Source organism: Erigeron canadensis, chromosome 1 (assembly GCF_010389155.1).
Source record: "Erigeron canadensis isolate Cc75 chromosome 1, C_canadensis_v1, whole genome shotgun sequence".
In the NCBI taxonomy this organism is placed as follows: Eukaryota; Viridiplantae; Streptophyta; class Magnoliopsida; order Asterales; family Asteraceae; genus Erigeron; species Erigeron canadensis.
This window is the reverse complement of record NC_057761.1, coordinates 23,242,790-23,262,499: the sequence shown is the minus strand read 5'-3', so window position 1 is coordinate 23,262,499 and position 19,710 is coordinate 23,242,790. Positions and strand designations below refer to the sequence as shown.

Here is a 19,710-nt window from a genome sequence, read left to right as displayed (position 1 = left end):
GATAATAAATAGATATAGCCACACACTCCTATAACCCAAGACCCTAATATAAACCGAATAAATTCCAAGGTCACCTTTGGTTTTGATATAATGCTTTATAGATTGAAGTGGATATAAAAATGATAAAAATTATAAAAGATAGAGTGATCTGCCGTGTCATTGATAATCGGTAAATCAACACTCTTAAAAATTAATTTGCAAGAGTTAATGGACAAATCTTTTTTTTTTTATTTGTTTCATTTATTTTACAGAATGTGTGTTTTTAACCAAGTATATTGCCTTTTTATCTATAAGGTGAAATTAAATAATGAGAATAGTGTTATTTTTGTTTATTAAATTAAAAAAAAAAAACATAAAACTTGAGTGATTAAATTATTAATTATTAAGGCCTGCAACCATGACACGTTTTTTCCATCAATGTGAAAACCCATATCATCGCGTCAAACTGAATATCATAATGAAAATTTCACAAACAAGAAGCAGTAAAACCATACATACTACCTGCAAATACAACTATATGAAAGCAATACCTTAGCAAGAAGGCGTGTGAATGTCAAAGTCTTTAAAGTGAAGCAGTTCATTGTAAGTTCGTCACATAACATATTATGTCACAGAATACAAAGTATGAAAACATTTAATACATCCTCTCAACAGTCACTGCCTCATAGAATAAAAAATCACAGGCATATAACCAAAATCTTTTTAGGCACAACGAGAAAAGGGAGTGTTTCTGAATTCAGTGAACGAGACAAAGAGATACAGATTCCATATTCATTGTCATCTTCCCCTTTTTTCCCAACACGTGAAATGCAAGATCAGATACCCAATTAGCTTAAGGGGATATCTTAGTTCTCATCTTCCGCTGAGATTTCAGCTACAACTGTTTGATCTGCATCACCCACACAATTGCTTCCAGGCAAATCAACCGGACCTTGTAAGCTTACATCTACTTTAGGGATTTCAGCTACAACTGTTTGATTGGCATCATCCTCACCGTTTTCAGAAACGACAATGGGAACTTGTAAACCATCAGAAACATTGATTTGTTGGCTTGAATCTCCACCATCATCAGAGGTATGTTGATCGTTTGTATAGTGTGGTGTTTCAGAAGGACCATCCGTCTCTTCATTGGAACATGCATTAAGCAAATTGGAATCAACTGTCAAATTTGCTTCCTCAACCTGCACAGGAATCTTAGACCCGGACTCAGTTTCTACGACTTCTGCAGCTTCTATGTTTGCTGCAGCTGCTGTGATTTCTTCTTGTCTTTTTGCTTCTTGTCTGTACTTTCCAATCAAATTGTAGATCCTTTCTTGCTCTGCAAGCAGATCACCGTAGCGACTCTGTAAAGTTTTCTCTAATTCTTTTTGCTTTTGTACATCTTCCCAGATGCTATTAATACGATTTGATGCAGCTAACTTCTCTTGTCTTTGTAATGCTTGGAAGCACTCATATTCCGTCCCAGCTGTGTCCATCTGCTTGAATGTTGCCTCCACTTGCGACCAGATTTTTGCAGATCGCATCTGTACATGTAGTAACCATTAGTAATAATAGTTAAAAGATTCCTGAACAATATCGTGAAGCAAACAAAAAAACTAGAAACCATCAACAAATTTCATCCAACTTGAACATTTGCATTTCAGATACGATTTGTTCAAAAAGCATGCTGAATTAGGGCATAAAAATGACAAATGCTTTTAATTAATGAAGTTGGCTTTTCCAACTTTATTTCTAAATAAAATGGGTCTTCTACAACGGCAAGTAAATTCTTACAAAAGAGAGGTACTAGATATAGCACAAATCAATACTTCCTCGTTAGCTCAAGTGGTTGAACACCTGCCTTACAAGCAGGAGGTCTTGGGTTCAAGACTTGGGAAGTACATAGGTAATCTTTCTATGAAGGCTTGGCTTGGGTATACCCAGGTTCAAGTCTGAGAGGGCGGGGTTTACCCCTATTGATCGTCGTGCCTTCGGGCGGATTAGTAGGGGGTTTTCCCCCCATCGGGTATTTGAAATAGGCATTTCTACTTCGAGGGAGCTCTCTAACGCGGACCCGGTTAAGACAACGTATGTTAGACCTCCCGCTGTCAAATCGCAACACGAAGTTTTCAAGCGAAATTCACCTTTCAAAAAATAAAGATATAGCACAGGTCACTGTCAACTACTGTAGTAGGCAAAATAGGTAGAGGGCCGCTAAACAACTTTAGAACTCTATAAATGAACTCGCCATTCAACCCTTGAAACTCATTTGGCCCATTTAGCCGAACATATTGTCAGATCATTATTATATTATACTAGATTATTTTACAGACGCATTTGCATTTAAAATACAGGTCAAATCAACCCATTTTTGAAAGCTAGCGGGTCACAATTGCCACCTCATTAATAACGCTTTTCAAAATAGTGAAAGACCAAGATAAATTAACAAACCATGCTTCATGGAAAACCCAAGTTCTAAGAAACACATATTTTAAGATTCCTATGTAACAGATACGTAAAGAAATAAAACTACAATTACAGTACCTTGAATGTAAACATGAAAGGTTTCATTTCAAGTACGGAAACAAGTTATGTCATCTAAAGAGACAATCAGCCAAAAACTTAAAATTTCTTGTTTTACCTGGTATCCATTGGTAAGAAGCTTTATCTTTTGCTCAAGGCGTTGCGCCTTCCTTGTATCATCTTCCATTTTCTTTTTCACATTCTCAAACTCATCTTGAAACGCTGAAAGCTTCTCCATGTTTCCAGCAACACTAGAGAGACCATAAGCATCGCGGGAAGGGAAGTATATGATGTCATTCAAGCAGGTGCGATGTGCTTCAACAAATTCATCAGTACCATCCTCCTCATGGCCCATTGCAACACGTAGGAATTTTGCCTCTTCTTTAATCATTTGATCAGCCTGCAAAGCAAACCCTCCTTATTAGTAAGTTCAGTAACAATAGAAGTACCAATGCGCAAGGCGAGGCTCAGGCCAACCCCCAGCGCCTGAAATCCTAGGCACAAGGCCCATAAACAATAAAACGCTCTTTACAATTATGGGGATACACAACAAAATCACTGTTCCAAAAATCACTTGATATATGATATCATCACTAATCAGCCTACTCTTCATTCAACAAAAAGATAAGGTTTCTTATAATTTTATATTACTAAGAGTCTTCTGCTATTTTATATACCTTCTTTAACTGAATTTTTCTTCATTATCATTTGTCAGAGACAATGAATCAAGGTGCTGCTATATACACATTTGAGGATGACAGCATAATCGGATGGTTGTAATTAAATTTGGTCGATGGTTTTAAACAATTTGTGTTGAACGCATTATGGGTTAGTTAAATGGTAGTTAGTAATTTGGGTGGCATTTGGTTTGCTTTTTACTTAAGTGGGCTTTTTTTTCCGCGCTCTCCTCTGGCCTAGGCACATATGAGGTCATTGCGCTTTGAGTGCGCCTTCGTCTTTGACAACTATGCTTCAAACAAGAGCTCTTGAAATAATACTGTACCATCTTGTATGGTACAGGCAATGTGTTACTAAGCATCCATTCCTGTTATGGATTGTAATGAAAAGAAAATTAAAGACACAGGGGCACGGGACATGTTGCATGGCTTGTCTTTGGCTTTGCTATCTCCATTTTGTAATAATACACTACCTGATTCCCAATTCCCATCTGTTTCTCGAGTGTACTGATTCAACAAGGGTATGGCTTGAAATTAATAGTGTGGCTGGTATTAATCAGGCCTTAGTTCAGTGGGATGATATTATCCATGGTCTCATCCCTATAGCAAAGAAAAGCTCTATCTTAACTGTGGTATCCAAGTTAGTGATGGCTACTATGGTTTATTATCTATGGCAAGAACGGAATGCTAGACTGTTTTGACAGTAGAAGCCATCAGAGGATCAGGTTATTGGGGCAGTTATTTCCACAATCTCAAGCTAATGACTTTTCAGTTGAGAAAGACTAGAAGAGTGGAAGACCCATTGGTAAAACGGAGGCTACCTTCATCTCTACTTATTCCAACTTAGTATGAAAATTCAGCCTATATAGTATATGCATTGTATCGTTATTTTGTATTTCTATTCAATGACTAGATAAGCTAGTTTCGGAGTGTTTTGTCACCATTGTAGGAGTTGGTTGTTGCTTCATAGCATGTACATGTATAAGTCGGTATGGCACACAGTCACATCACCTGAACTATTATTGTTTTTTTTTGGGGATTAATAAACACAAACCGGGGTAATTTTTACCCTATTACCCCAAAAACATATGCATAGATTATATATGTGTGTGTTTGTGCGGGCGCAAGTGCGAGTATATGTATGATTTGAGCGACCATTGGAGCATCAGATGCATGCACACAATCGACTGTCTGATAATAATATGAAAGTTAAAAATTATATTTAGGTGGTAAAAAAAAATATGCTTATTCCAAAAATTCGGTTCTTTATGCCCCATAGATTGTATGAGTATGCTTTTTCTTTAGACCACAGTGTACTAATTTTTCCTTTTCCTAGTATTTTCATTTGGCTAGCATGGGGCATTCTCTAATTTATGTGCATACATGCAAAAGAGAAGTATATGAAACAAACTGCCAACAATACTACCAACATTTAAGCATAAACTGTTCAAGAAATTACCTCATTCAGTTCATCCTGATCAAATTCTTCTATTACAGGAACAGAAACTGATTTCCCGCCAGCCCCTTTTTTTCCTTTCTTTTTCTCCTTCTCCATCTTCTCGTCAAGAGGATATTTTGCATTATCATGTTCCAGAAGCAACAAAAGCTCCTTCCTGATCATCTCATCAGCCTGTTCGATCGGAGTAGGTGGAACAAATGAGCTCTTATCTTCATCGCCTCTCATCAAAGATTTCCTTATCAAATCCAATGAGCCAGCTGGCGGTCTAGGGAGCTCCCGTTGCAACACTTTGGACCTTTTTTTAAGTAAGGCCACCTGTCTTGCTTCCTCCTCGGCCTTCTCCCGGGCTATCCTGTCAGACATATCTTCTTCCATTTTTTCCTCAGGTTCCTCAATATCTTCAGGAACAGGTTGGACCACAATCTGATACTCGTTTTTGGGCTGTGGAAGACCAGTCAAACCTGATCGTATATTCCGTCTCATATCTGCTTGCCTTCTGAGCTCAAGTTTAGCACTATCATGCATTTCCATTTCTTCATTGATATGAAGCTCATCTCTTATGGGTGTTCCTTTAGGGGTGACACTAAAAGAATGACCATCTCTTGGTGTCATTCCAATCCTAGGTGTCAGGCCAGTGGGTCCTGGAGTCAACATTGGTGTTAAAATTGGGTTTGGTGTTTGAATTTCTTTTCTCTTTGGGGTGACACCGGAAAAATCAGAAGGGTGCAAATCAGGATTTTCACCGCCAAGTAACGGTGTTTGAGATAGTCTTAAACGGGCCTGATTCTCAGCCTCCATCATGATAGCATCTTGTTTTCCGGCTGGTGTTCTTTGTGGGGTCCTAAGTGGGGTCATTCCTTGACGTGGGGTTTGAGTGTAATCAGCTAAAAGTGCACGTGTTGCGCCACTTCCTTCTGACAAATCTTCACTTAAGGCCGGGAGACCAGACTTTGCAATTAGTTCTAATTCATAATCAGGAATTTGTGGTGTCGGGAGATTCATTTTTGGCCTTTTTCTAACAGTTTCTGGATCATTCATCTTGTTAGCTTGAAGTATAGCTGACGGAGCATCCTGTCTCTGTGCGATTTTGTTCCTTGCAACATCCTGTTTTCTCAAACGGGCCTCCTTATCAGCCCGTCTCTCACCCTCTAGTTCTTCAATGGTGGTAGGGAATTTTGGTTGTTCAACTACCGAACTTTCATCAGTCACATCATAAAAACCTGGAGGGGGCCTTTTTTCAAATGGGATTTCAGCATTGTAATCGATACCCTTTCGCTTCCTCTTCCTGTGCCTATTATCAATTCCAGCCGCCTTCAACTCTCTCCTCTTCTGTAAAGAAGCAAGTCTTCTAGCCTCTTCAAGTTGCTTCTCTCGGGCCTTCCTTTTCGCCTTTTTTCCCCGAGTATTGGCCAAACGGGCCCGGGCTTCTGAAAGCATTTCTTTTTCATCTTCATCCATATCAACAGGGTCCGGCCGAGCAGGTTTTGATTCTGGGTTTGGATCAATTTCTCCGGGTCGCAATTTTCTAGGATCATCCCCAGGTTCATAATTTTCATCCTTTGCGCATGCTGCATCGAGGAGTTTTTCGTAACGCTCAAGGCACTGAGATGGTGTTCGACCAACAATAGGAGCAATTGTTCTCCACTGAGTGGGCATGAGCTTAGCAAGATGAAGCAGCTTCTCATCCTCTTCTCTTGTCCACTCAGTCTGCGAAAATTAAGAAAGAGAGTCAGATTATGTCATGTGAAACATTTTAATATTGTGAAATGAACAAAGTTGGGCTAACTATAAAAAACCACAAATGCTATATCTCCAAGGAACTGCTTTAAGGAACAGATTTAGTGCTTAACAAACAATTCCTCTGAAATGGTTAATGAAGCACAGCACCCACAGAAACAAAAACAGAACTTAATGCTATTGAGGCTAAATGATAATAAAAAAAAAAATTACTTGATCCAATACTTTCACATGAACAGATTGAGTTGGTATTTGGTAGTTTACTCACTAACTTAGGTATGAAAAACATGCCATATGTCTAGAGGGGTCAAACTTTAGTAAGAATGGTCAGGTTGGGACAACAACACACACACACTCTTTTTTGTGAAATTTAGAAATAAGATTTAAAAAATATTATGTGTAAATCTATTTTCACAAAAGCAAAATTATTGCAATTATAAACCATATCTTTACCAAAAAAAAAAAAAAGATTTAGAAAGTTGTATGCCATAGAATGAAGTTTATACGACTTTCATTCCATTTGACCCATTCGATCTGCTCGAGATATAACCGAAGTAGTTTGATATTTTCATGTAAGTACTATTTCAAATTAGTTGTACAACATGCAATTAGACTGGCACTATATACCAATTTAATGTTGTCTTCTGGTATGCAGATCTAAAGGTTGGGAAGAAAACTTAGGATAACCATACTATCCATATTTGTTTGTACCGATAGACCATTTCCAAATTGAGTAATGGCCACTTTTTTAGACACAATGAGAATCATGAATTTCAAACACGATAATACATCTTTCAACCACATATGAAGGAACAAGTAAACATATATCATCAACAGCGAATAATACCTAAGTTGATAAAAAGTTGCAGTAGAAATTCAATTAAATTATGAACCGTCATGGTTCTGGTCTACAGATATTATCGTATGTAAACTATGAGAGCAATATTTTATTCCATAACGATATAACTTACTGAATCAACACATTCGTCATATGTGAATATGAAAAGCCCATAAGAAGCACATAGTGTTTTAATTACATAACCAAAACGCATTGTTGGAAATTTATTTCGTAAAAGTATCAGCGTCGAAAAAAAACAGTTAAAAATTCCGCACAATACTGTTATCAATGCACATATTTACCACGAACACAACCAAAATATAAAACATATGACCTTAAATCGAATAATGCAACTCTCTAAACTATATATTAAGCACAACAGCCTTTTACATAGTTGTTCTAATATGTAAATCTGTCTATTGACACGAAATAAAACAAATACGAATCCAATACCTCCACGTATCCCAGCTAAATTCTCCTAAGCTTTTCAAGCAAAATCACAAACATAAAACATTTTATACGCAAAGTGTGTCACACCAATCGTCGTTTTCTATACACGCTTTAATTTTCTATTTCATCTATTAGTATCAATACCAAGCCAACTATCCCTCAACTTATGCCGATAAAAGTATAACAATTTCTTAACCTAAAAACACACACACACAATATATATATATATATCAATATATGTATATATATACACTAAAATTTCCGACTTATTTATTTATTTACTAAATATCAAAAAGCAAGCAATTTTTCTAGGGTTACATGGGATTTACAACTTAATAACTCCGTAAATCAAATGGAAAAGGGAATATACATCGATATATACATAATAATTATAAGGAAACGACGTCGTATTGAAAAAGAAGAGTACCTTTTTAATGGAAGGATCAAGCCATTCATACCAACGAGCTTTACATTGTTTAGCAGATTTACGAACAAGTAAAGAAGAGATACGGGCCCACTGATTTTTGCCATATTTCATAACCGCCGCTTTTAATATCTCATCTTCCGTGTTCTTCCACACGCCTCCCTTTATCATTATCCTCATCTTTCCCGATTTTTATTCTCAAAATCTCACTCACTCACTCACGCACACAGATGTCTTTTGAGGGATTTCAATTGATTGAAATTATAAACCCTAATTTTATTTTATTTTTTTACATATATATATATTATTATTATTATGATATGATGTATGATAATCCCTGATGTGATTGGGATGGGATTATTATTATTATTGATTTCGGTGGGGGAAACGAAAACTGAGAAGAAAAAAATAAAGGCAGAGTCTTGTTTATGTATCGCTTTTGAATATGTTATGGGTTTTGGTTTTGAGGTTTTTGTTTTAGGGGTTGGGCTTCAAATGGTTTTAAAAGGCCCAAACTAGGATATATTAAATTACCATTACCATAAATATAAAAAAAAAAATTAATAGTTAACCAAAATAATGGGTTATTATTAACTTTTGAGGGTTAAGAATTGAAGAAAGAAAGTCGGGAGTGAGGGAAGAAAAAAAAGTATGTCCAGGAGGGTTATTAAAGTGTTAACGATGACTATCAAATGAAACAATCTAGCACCTTTTTTTGCTAGATTAGTATTTAGTTATCCAAATCAAACATAGTGAATACTAACCGATTCAAAATTCGATGTTCAACCATTCCATTTAGATGCAAACAAACAGAACCATAATTTCATAGTTTACGCAACCTTCATATAATCTTGTAGCAAGAAAGTGGATTTACTTTTTTAACAAGTGTTATACCGAAATTCATATTCATATAGATCTTCTAAGTGAAAACCGAATGGGATTACATCAAATTTTAAAACAGCGTAATCAAGTGGCCTTGCCAATTGTCATTGTAAACTTGGTCAGCAATCGGAATCTAAACTGCGAACTCCTAAGGTTCATCTGTTTGGACCTTTGGTGCTGGCAGATTTATTATCTCAAAATATTTGAATTTTTTTTCTTAAAAAATGATGATTCCATTTATAATATTAGCTTGTAAATAGAAAATACAAGAACATGGACTAAATTCATTGCCAGGAATACTTGTTTTCTACAACTTCTCAGGTTTCTAATGAGGTGTCTTTACTTTATAGTTTACGAGAACGGTACATGCGCGTTGCAGCGGCCGTGGAGTTAGCGGCAGTGAGATGATGGGATGATAGGTCACAGAGTGTGATAGGTCATAGAAGGTGATACGTCATAGAGTGTAATAGTCAAATGTCTTAGCCGTACGGGTTTCGCCCTCGGATTTAAAAATTCGTCGAAAGTATATCGAATGACATCTCTAATGAAAAAGCATGAAATTTTAAGAACACCCATATTCTTTTTATGATTTATCGATATACGATTTATGAGATAAAAATTTTTGAATGAATTAAATGAATAAAATGATTTATGGAGGAGAAAGGAAAAAATGAATGGTTGGGATTTGAGGAGGAGATGAAAATGAAAGTTGAAAGTTGTGGGACATTAATGTATGGTACATCATGCATTATCATGTCTACATTGTTGAAAGTTGAAACCTTATTTGCTTTATAATATACAAGAAAGATATCCGCGCAATGCGGCGGTGATGGCGGTGACGGGTGGTAGTGGCGTGCGGCGGTAACGGCGGTGGTGGAGGTGATAGGGGTGATGGAGATGTAATGGCGTCGACAGTGGCAGTAACGAATGTTGGTGTGCGGCGGTAGTGTCGACGGTGTTGGTGGCGGTGATTGGTGGTGATGGTGGCGCCGGCAAGTAGTGTAAGTTATTGAGATAATGTGACCTTGATGAAATGTGAAATATTGAAACTTAAAATTTAACGAAATGAGATTTGCTGTATAATAATAATAATATAGATGTAGATAGATAATTAGATTATGGTTTGTATTTGTGTGGGTTGAAATTGTTATGGGTATTTTGGGTACATTCAATGGATGAATGTAAAGTAGGCTGTGCAAATGGCCCGACCCTTGAAAACCCGGCCTGGCCTACGACCCGCAAGTACATGAAAATTGAACCGTGACCTGGCCCGTGATGGTTCGGGCGGGTCACGGGTTTCCTTCACCCTTTTCCAGTTTTTGGCTTGACCCGGCCCGACCCGTGACCCGAAAATGCAACAAAAACTTGACCTGTGACCTAGCCCGTTAGCCCTTCGGACGGGTCGGTTCGGGTCGGGTCACGTGTTTCGGTTTTTTACTCATCCCTAATGTAAAGAATGTTGAATTTATGGAGGTAACTTAGGTATTTCAAAATCTTAATTAAAAAAAATGGTTTTGTATTATAAGGTATTATAGAAGTATAAATTTGATTTGGCACCCATTTTGGCCATTTCCAACCTCAAATTAATGAATTTTTAGATATTTAAATCATTAATATTGTTGATAAGTCGAGGACAAATGGATAGCTAGTCTATACTTCTATATCTATATATATATATATACTTCTATAGTATCTTATAAAGCACTTTGTCATTTTTTAAAGTCTTAAAAGATGATTTGAACTACCTAAATTACCCTCCTTCTTTATTCACTAATTTAAACATCTCTATCTAATATGCCTATAATACCCTTAATTCCTAACCACTCATTTTTTCTCTCTCTCTTCAAATCTCAACCACTCATTTTTTCTCTCTCTCCTCAAATCTCAACCACTCAATTTTTTTCTCTACTCCATAATCATTTTATTCCTCTGATTTATTCAATTTCTTTTATCTCAAAAACCGTATATCGATAAACTATAAAAATTATATGGGTGTTCTTAAAATTTCATGTTATTTCATTAGAGATGTCATTCGATATACTTTCGACGAATTTTAAAATTCGAGTACGGGGCCCATACGGCTAAGACATTTGGCTATCACACTTTATGATTTATCACCTCTTTTGACCTATCACTCTCACCATCTCACCGCCGCATTGCGCGGATACTATTCCTCGTTTAATGTAAAGAAAACGCAAGTTCTTATTTTAAAAATAAGAAAATGTGTCTTGTTTTAGATGATAACGGAAGGCACCCAGGCTAGAGCCGGCAATTTCCGACACGGACCTGTTAGCACGACACGACACGACTTGGTTTTTTCGTGTTTCGTGTTTGGCCTTAACGTGTTTCGTGTCTTAACAGGTCCGGACCTGTAAAACACGATAAGATAAGTAGTATATATATGGACATGTTAAGACACGTTAAAGACCCGTTAAAGACACGTTAAGGACACGTTAAGGACACGATAAGACACGTTAAGACACGTTAAGACACAATAAGATACGTTATCAGGTCCCTTAACAGGTCCCTTATCGTGTAACTTTTAACAAGTCCCTTAACAGGTCCCTTATCGTGTAACCTGTTAAAAATCGTGTCGTGTCCGTGTTTGGAAATACTGACACGATTAGCTATCGTGTCTTGTTTGTGTTTAACCCTATCGTATTCGTGTCTTATCGTGTTCGTGTCTTATCGTGTCGTATCGGACATGATATGCCAGCTCTAACCCAGGCAGCTTCTCAGTTACTTGCATCACTAGTACCACTCAAGATCAAGGATGATAATACAAGGTCCAGGAATTGCTGCTTAACTGAATCAGAATGAAACCCGATAACAATGGCAAATAAACTAAAGAGGATATCCTGCGAAGAGTACAAAGGACCACAAACAACGGGGTGCATACTACATAGTTCTTATAACCGATTACATGTGTAAGACAGCAATATCACTTCAATGAAAAAAATCAAGAATAGCTTCAGAGGCCTGTAAATCCGTAGCATAAACGGATCTAAAAGCATTGGTGCAATTCAAACAATTTGAAAAATCTGAAAAAACCTGAAAAATATAGTGTAAATAAAATTATCCACTTGATTCACGCATCATGGTGCTACAACGCAAATGTCGTTGATTCTAGTCAGATTATAAACGTAAAATCTTAGGCTACAAAAATCATGGGGTGATCTCTTTCACATCATCTTACAAAGTTACATCACATGAGCTCTTACCTAACAAACAAACAAGTTGGTACCAAATGATCATCCCAACTGCTGCTGCTCATATATCTGCATGTATGTCTCGGAAAGTGCAACCATCTGTGGAAGTGTTTCTGCAACATGGAGATCTTGCATCTCATACCTAAGAAAAATGACACAAGAAACTTCAGATGACACTGGTAAAAAACCAACATGATGAGAGCAAATCCGTAAATGTAGCTAAAAGAGGAGGGCCTACCAGAGCTCTTCTGACTTGCGCTGAACAAACACCCTATATGATCCTTCACCTGGTTTGCCATCATGAACAATATTTGCAATCAAATCATACTTGGAACGCACTCTTTCTTCCTCTTTAGCTGGTGTAGGTAGTGGTATGTAATCCTTCAGCTCCAGATTCTTCACAGGAAAGTTAACTAAAAGAGTAATGAAAGTGATATAAGCATAGAGAAACGGGCAACTTGGTAATCAAACATAAACAATAATGAAGCAAATGCTGTATAAGTTACAAATCAGAAGGATATTCTTTCGCCACAGCGAAAGCTAGAGGAAGGCCATAGCATGTCAAAGCCAGTAAAAGTTGATTTAAAAGCCCAAAGGATGAAATTATGTAACAAGTGTGGACCAAACACTAATAAGTAAAACTTATCTTTCTTCATCAGTCATAAAAATGAAATAAACTGTATAACAGCTCACCAAGGGTTGGATTTTTCTCCACGAAGAAATTATTCTTTGTGAAGCGGCGCATGTGAAGAATAAGATACTGTGGAAGTCTTGTAACACGATATTTCATCCTGGCTATATGAGGGCGCACAACTTCAGTAACTAAATCCCCATCAAACTTCTTCAGTATGTTAAAAAGTGGAACCTAGAACCATTATTTAAAGTCAGGCCAGCAAATAAATTCAATGTTGATTATTGAACCATTTTGCAACAGAAACTTAAAATAAAACTCAAAGCACAAACCTGGGGAATTATGTTTTTCTCCATCACGTCTTTAAAAAGTGGCGGCGGCGGTAAATCTAGTCCAAGCATCAAGAATGGCATCCTACTGGTCTCAGCACCGTCATTTGCATTAGTCTCTTTCACAACTTCTAATTCCCCCTAAAAAGAGTAAACTCTCATTCAATATAAATGAGTAAGCAAATAAAGCTAGGCCAGGACTGAAATAAAAAACTGTCATACCTGAAAACACTGATGAATAATGCTACTCCTAGTCTTCGAACTTCTAAGGTCTGCATGCAGGGTATTTAGAAGCCATGATATGAATTCAACTGGATCAGACTGTGCACCTATGCGGAATCGTTTTTTACTAGCTTTCATAACCGCTTGCAAAAATTCATGAGGACTCACCTACAGTTCAATAAAGTAATATTACTAGGTATGCAAAAGCCATAGATGATAGATGTAGAGATAAATTATAGAATTTGATGTGATCAAACCTGTCCTTTGAAGTTCCTTGCATGCCATATCTTCCTTGTGAGCTCACCAAAACGTTGCACAAGAACAGACTTGCTGTGCATGTAATTTTCAGGGATGAGAAAGAAGTTTCTCAAAGGAGTCACCCGCATTAAAGATTGAATGGTGACGTTAACAAAATCAGTCTCCTTAATGTTATTAAGCCCCACCTGGAGAATCACCAAAAGCAAAATATTACCATCGGTACTGAAACAAAAAGGACATGTACTCTGCTACCCTGTCAAATTGATCATAACGTTAAATCAAATTGAGGGCAGCAAACTACATCAAATACAAATGAAATATAGAGGACTGAAATAATGAAATACCATTCCAGGAAGATAATCGGACCCATCAAGCGCCCTTGACCATTGTCTATTTTTATCAAGTTGCAAAACTTGGTCTCTGCTAAACCTATCAGATGAGACCAGAAACATCTAAACATCATAGGTATGATAATTAAATCAAAAGAAATACGTATATAACGAAAAAGAATATGATAATTAAATCAAAAGAAATACGTATATAACGAAAAAGAAATCTAAGTAATGCAAATCCAGACAAAAAAACAAAAGGACAAAGGATACTATTAGAAGCAAATATTCGTAAGTTCCAGAGTCCAGGCAAAAACCAACTAGCAAACAGCAGCAGGAGGTCAAAGAGAGACATAATAATGAACCACATCTATACTTCTATACTTCCATACTACTATATAAAAATTATAACCCCTATGTTGAAAGTTTACATAAATGGGACATACGAATTGACCAAAATACCTTAATGAATTAAATCACCATCAACCCTTAATATTAAATTACACCATTAGTCTATTATATTAGAAAATATCTCTACTAACCCTTTAAATCAAATACTTCTACCTACACCAATAGATGTCGCCACCACCGTCATCTCCGACTCGCCGCCGCATTGCGCGGGTACCATGCTCGTTATCACTAGTTAGTAATGCATTTCCAGAGAAACAACGAAAAGAACTATTAACAGTAAACATTTATAAGTTTCAGACCAACAGAAAATTACTCAACAATCACAAACGATCTCACTTAAAAAGCAAAAAGAGGTCAAAATACACAATCATGAACCTCCAAACAATCACAAAACTTAGAATCACTTCATGTCCATTAAATGAGACATATAGAGAGAGAAAGCACACGTAATGATGTTGATCAACAGCTAACCTTGGATTCAAAACATGTCGAATATCATCGAGTGAAGGATCATTGATTTCATAACCATCAGGCAGACAATAAACTCTTTCTGTCCTAAGATTGATGTAGACATGGTGTCCTGCTTCAAGGCTGTGAGTATATGCATGTGACTTCTGCCCTCTTCCTTGGAAATACTTACCACATACCAAACATGCATACACATTTAAATTTGATAGAGAGACCGAACAAAACTTTTCAAAGTCAAAATCCAAAACCTGTAAAAGATAATGTACAATTAAATTATAGACTGAAAGCCTCTATTCCACAATATGTGTCAATATACAATTAAAACATAACTAATACGTGATAATAACCTGAGTACATGTTTACAATTCATATTGAAGTTACCGCCATTATCATTTCTATTTTTCCTTATTCCCCAATACGGCAATACTGGTAACCATATTCTCTAGTCCAAGATTTCACATTAAAAAATTTACTAACTTCTCAAGTATCACAAAATCCTAAAAATCTCAACATTCATCCTATGCTACTTTCACTTGTTGCAGATTAAAATGCCATTCAGAGTTATAAAGCTAGGGTATAGCACCCTGTGATAGTCACTGGCTTACTGCTACGTAAAAAAAGCATTTAATAAATAAAAAAAAGTTTCAAGTTATCATTTCATCTGAATAGGTAATGTTATGTTTTCGTTTGTTTCAGCAGCATGCCAGCATCAACTTAAGAAAAAGTCAGTTTCACACCAACAATTAAAAATATAAACTTTCCCCCTTAAAAATATTATGAAGGCTTGCCGTGGATCCTGGTCTTAGATACAACTAGACGTACTGATAAATAAGCAATATCCACCTAAGAAACTAGTAGTAATAGCCATGACCGTTACCAACTTTCAGTGCACAGAGTAGTATTCTCTTAGTCAACACATAATGCTCCAATAATTTCTATCTCTCAGTTCTTAAGTCTAAAATCAAACTTGCAACAAAACTATCCCAGAAATAACTATATAATGACTTGCATAAAACATGTAAAATTACTGCCAGAATTACTTTCCATTTGATCATCTAACAAGTAACTAGTTTTTGCAGCTACTATTAAAAATCTATGCATCTAACCCTATAATCTTTTCCCTAGGATGAGAACCCAGTGGATGATAAGTTACAAACCAAGGTAAGAGCGAATTCTACCAAATCAATATATAAGACGATTAGCATACCTATTGTCAAAGACTATCTTGTGTCCAAGATCTAATGTTAAACAACCTAAGCCTTCTAAAATTCTCAATATCAATGACTGTAAAATATGGCTAAAGATGTAGCAATCATTAAGCTCCGTCGTTTTTAGCACTGTTTTGAAACCGGACACGACCGGCCAGTCAAACCGTGCACCGGCGGTGTTCCCGGGTTTTAATAAACGGACCGGTTCGATAGTTCTAAATGATGTTTAAAATCTTTGTAGAAGCCAAGATTCGAACAGGCGACCTCGGAATCTTAAGGAAGAATCCCTGACCAACTCTCCCAAGAAGGAGGTTGTGCTAAGGAGACAGCTGCTTCAAATATATATGATGAATATGTATTTCATTACAACAAATAATGAAAAAACGGATGTTGGTGGCTAGATTCGAACACTTGACATGCGTTATGGATGTGATGCGGCCTAACCACTCTTCTATCTTTGCTTTTTGCTTACATTTTTCAACTAGTCGTATAGATATGTTTGGCCAGTAAAGTATTTTTATTGAAAAAAAAAAATAAGACCCAATTTTTCCAGTCCGTTCCAACCGGTTGAACCTTGAACCGGCCCTCATAACGGTTCGCCGTTCGGTTCGGGAAAACATTGGGTTTTAGAAATGCTTGCATTGATAATACAACAAATTAACTACATCGTTCAGTATAGCATAAATTGACTTAGGAAGCTGAATGACTTGTAGCACACAATCACTTAATAAGTTGACAGTAAATACAACAAATGCATAACCAGACAAATCGATCTGCTCATCTTAATAATTATCTAACTACATCCTTCTACAGTTCTGATACTATATCAATGTTTTAGATATTTTTCTTTCGAAGTCTAATTACTCATTACTCATAGGTCATAAAGCATTGGACAGATTACCACCTCATTAAAAGAGCCCAGCTGATCATAAGCGTACGTTTTAAGAACATAAAACTTAGGCATTATCTTCTGACTGAAACATTGGGGGTTGCTTAAAGCTATGTTATCAATTTCAGTGAAATTTCGGTGGTATTTCGGTTTTTGGTGGTAGAACATAATTCCGGTTTTGAATTTGGGTTTTTATATCGTTTCCGAAATTTTCGGTGGTTTTGACCGAAATTTCACCAAAAATCAACTATCTAAATTTCGGTGAAATTAGTGATTATTTCGGTGTAATTTTTTTTCTTCTTTTTTGGGCCTAACTTAATAAAAATAAATGGGTTGCTTTTTCTTTTTAATAGCTCATATGTCAATTAAACCCATGAATAATAAAACCCACCAAAAAAAACCCAACCCAAACCTAATTTCTCATAAAAACCAATCGGATCAAGATTCAAGCAGCAGCAGTAGAGACTTCAAGCAGCAACAACATATGATTTGTATCTTATTTTCTATCTTAATTTCTATTTTATGAAGTAGCAACAACATATATAACAATCAGCAACATAAATAACAATCTGCAATTCTGTTTTTCAGTTTCATGTAGACGTTTTGTTTTCAGTTTTTGGAAATCTGTTTTCTGTTTGCTGAAGTCTATTTTTCAGTAACTTGAATTCTGTTTTTCAGTTCGAGTGTTTTTAGCAATCTGTTTTCTGCATTCTGTTTTCAGCAATCTGTTTTTAGCAATCTGTTTTTCTGTTTTCAGCAATGCGAATTCTGTTTCAGCACTTCTAGGTTTTATCTTTTACTCTTATATATGTATATATATATAAATATATATAATATTAGAATTACAGAAATACCACCGAAAAAAACGATATTTCGTATACTAGTCCTTGACCGAAACACCGAAATTTATGTCCCTAACTACTTAGGCTTAAAACATAGGAAGCCAATAAAGTGAGCATAACCAAACAACAAAAATAACGACCCATGGCATACTTACACTATCAGAAATCGAGTCGTCTCACCAAATTAACTAACATAAAGCATCAATAGAGTTTTAAATTCAATCTCTCATATTTTGTCGCACACTGAACACTTGTAAATGCTAGTTAATAGAACTAACAATGATCAAAAAGGTTACTAAAATCTTTTGTGACATATACAACTGAAAAGCCAGGAAAGTCCAGTAACCACTTTAAACGATTACCACAAGCATATAATATATTTAGGATTGCTTATCTTAACAGCTTATGTTTCTAAGCTAAGCATTAGCAGATAATCAACTTATACATCCTAAGGGTAAACTTAGAACTTGGAATCCAATAAGAATAATCAATTTAATATATATATAATATATATATATATACACGAGAGCAAGTACCCGCGTGTTGCGGCGGTGAGATGGTGGGGTGATAGGTCACGTAGTGTGATAGCCAAATGCCTTAGCCGTACGGGTCGAAAGTATATCGAATGAGATCATGAAATTTTAAGAACACCCATATAATGTATGGTTTTTGAGATAAAAGATTTTGAATGAATTGGAGGAATAAATGATTTATGGAGGAGAGAGAAAACAAATGATTGATTGAGATTTGAAGAGAGAAAAAAGGTGTTAGGTAAATATAGAATTGAAATATGGGCATTTTAGGAAATTAAATGTTGAATAAACATGAAAGATCTGCTTTATAATATAGTATATATATATATATGTTAATAGACATTTTTACCTGTCGATTAACGGTATCGAGATATGGACAATCTCGACGAATTTCAATCATCCTATTACCCCTTCCTCTATTGTGATTAAATTCCTCTTCATCATCATCATCATCATCTTCTTCTTCCGGGTGACCATTATTCTCTAGATTTTGACCATTATTATTATTTTTATTATTATGATTATTATTAACAGCAGCATCGTCGTCATCTTCATCGTCATCATCGTATGTCGAAAGAGGAAGCAGAGCGTTGTCGAAAGCAAGCTGAGACGATGATGTTGTTTCGATTAATTTCTGTTTCTTGATTAAGTGTTGTTGTTGTTGTTCATTGTCTTCTTCTTCGCCGTCCCTTTTCATTTTCATCGTACGGACAGAGTGAAATTTGGGGGTTTTAATTTGTCTCTCTGTGTGTGATTCTGTTCCTCGTCTGCGAGTGAATAAATATTAAGTTTCTAGGGCTTTGTTTAGATAAATATTTAATGTCTTTAATTAAATTATTAAGGGAAAATATCTAAAAGTTACATATTAAACCTTTAAATTTTATAAATATACATAATTCTTGAATTTTATATAAATTAATCCTGAATTTTACATAATCCCTCTACTTACCTAAGATAGATACTATATATTTTACTTAACATTTTTCCTTAAATTAGATATGTTTAAAGTTTTCTAAATGTTAAAATCAAGATTAACAAATAAAGTAGTTAAAAAGATTTTGGTTTTTTAAAGACACCACGTCATCTTGATTTTATATTAAAAAGTTAATTGATTGAAAGAGTTAGAAATTCCTAAGAATTTATCGAAAAGAAAATTGTTTTATATCAAATAGGATGAGAAGATCATCCACTTTCGATTCCATGATACACTAACTTAGGTTGCATTTAAATTAAGACCCAATCCAAATATGTTGACAAGATAACCTAGACTCGAACAAAGAAACTCACTTGGTGGCCGACAAGCTTATAACTCTATTCAAACTGTAACACCCCAATTATTTTAAGGTAAAAAAAATTAACCCCTTTTTATAGTTTTGATATTTAATTAATTTCCTAGTATTTTGTTTTTAGTT

General features: G+C 35.7%; 2 protein-coding genes across 2 annotated transcripts; both read right to left on the bottom strand.

The window, feature by feature from the left end:
• Positions 1-547: 547 nt before the first annotated feature.
• LOC122600434 (cell division cycle 5-like protein) lies at positions 548-8,416 on the bottom strand. Its single transcript, XM_043773148.1, has 4 exons — positions 8,091-8,416; positions 4,639-6,345; positions 2,621-2,902; positions 548-1,523 (listed from the first exon to the last, which is right to left on the bottom strand). The coding sequence occupies exons 1-4, from the start codon at positions 8,265-8,267 to the stop codon at positions 846-848; spliced, it is 2,844 nt and encodes a 947-aa protein (XP_043629083.1). The 5' UTR covers positions 8,268-8,416; the 3' UTR covers positions 548-845.
• Positions 8,417-12,000: 3,584 nt separating this feature from the next.
• Positions 12,001-19,080, bottom strand: LOC122606002 (U4/U6.U5 tri-snRNP-associated protein 2-like). The gene is made up of 9 exons (XM_043778975.1): positions 18,648-19,080; positions 14,830-15,074; positions 13,963-14,047; positions 13,618-13,803; positions 13,361-13,528; positions 13,142-13,279; positions 12,872-13,043; positions 12,417-12,591; positions 12,001-12,320 (listed from the first exon to the last, which is right to left on the bottom strand). Exons 1-9 carry the CDS (start codon positions 18,999-19,001, stop codon positions 12,221-12,223), a joined length of 1,623 nt encoding a protein of 540 aa, XP_043634910.1. The 5' UTR covers positions 19,002-19,080; the 3' UTR covers positions 12,001-12,220.
• Positions 19,081-19,710: the final 630 nt, after the last annotated feature.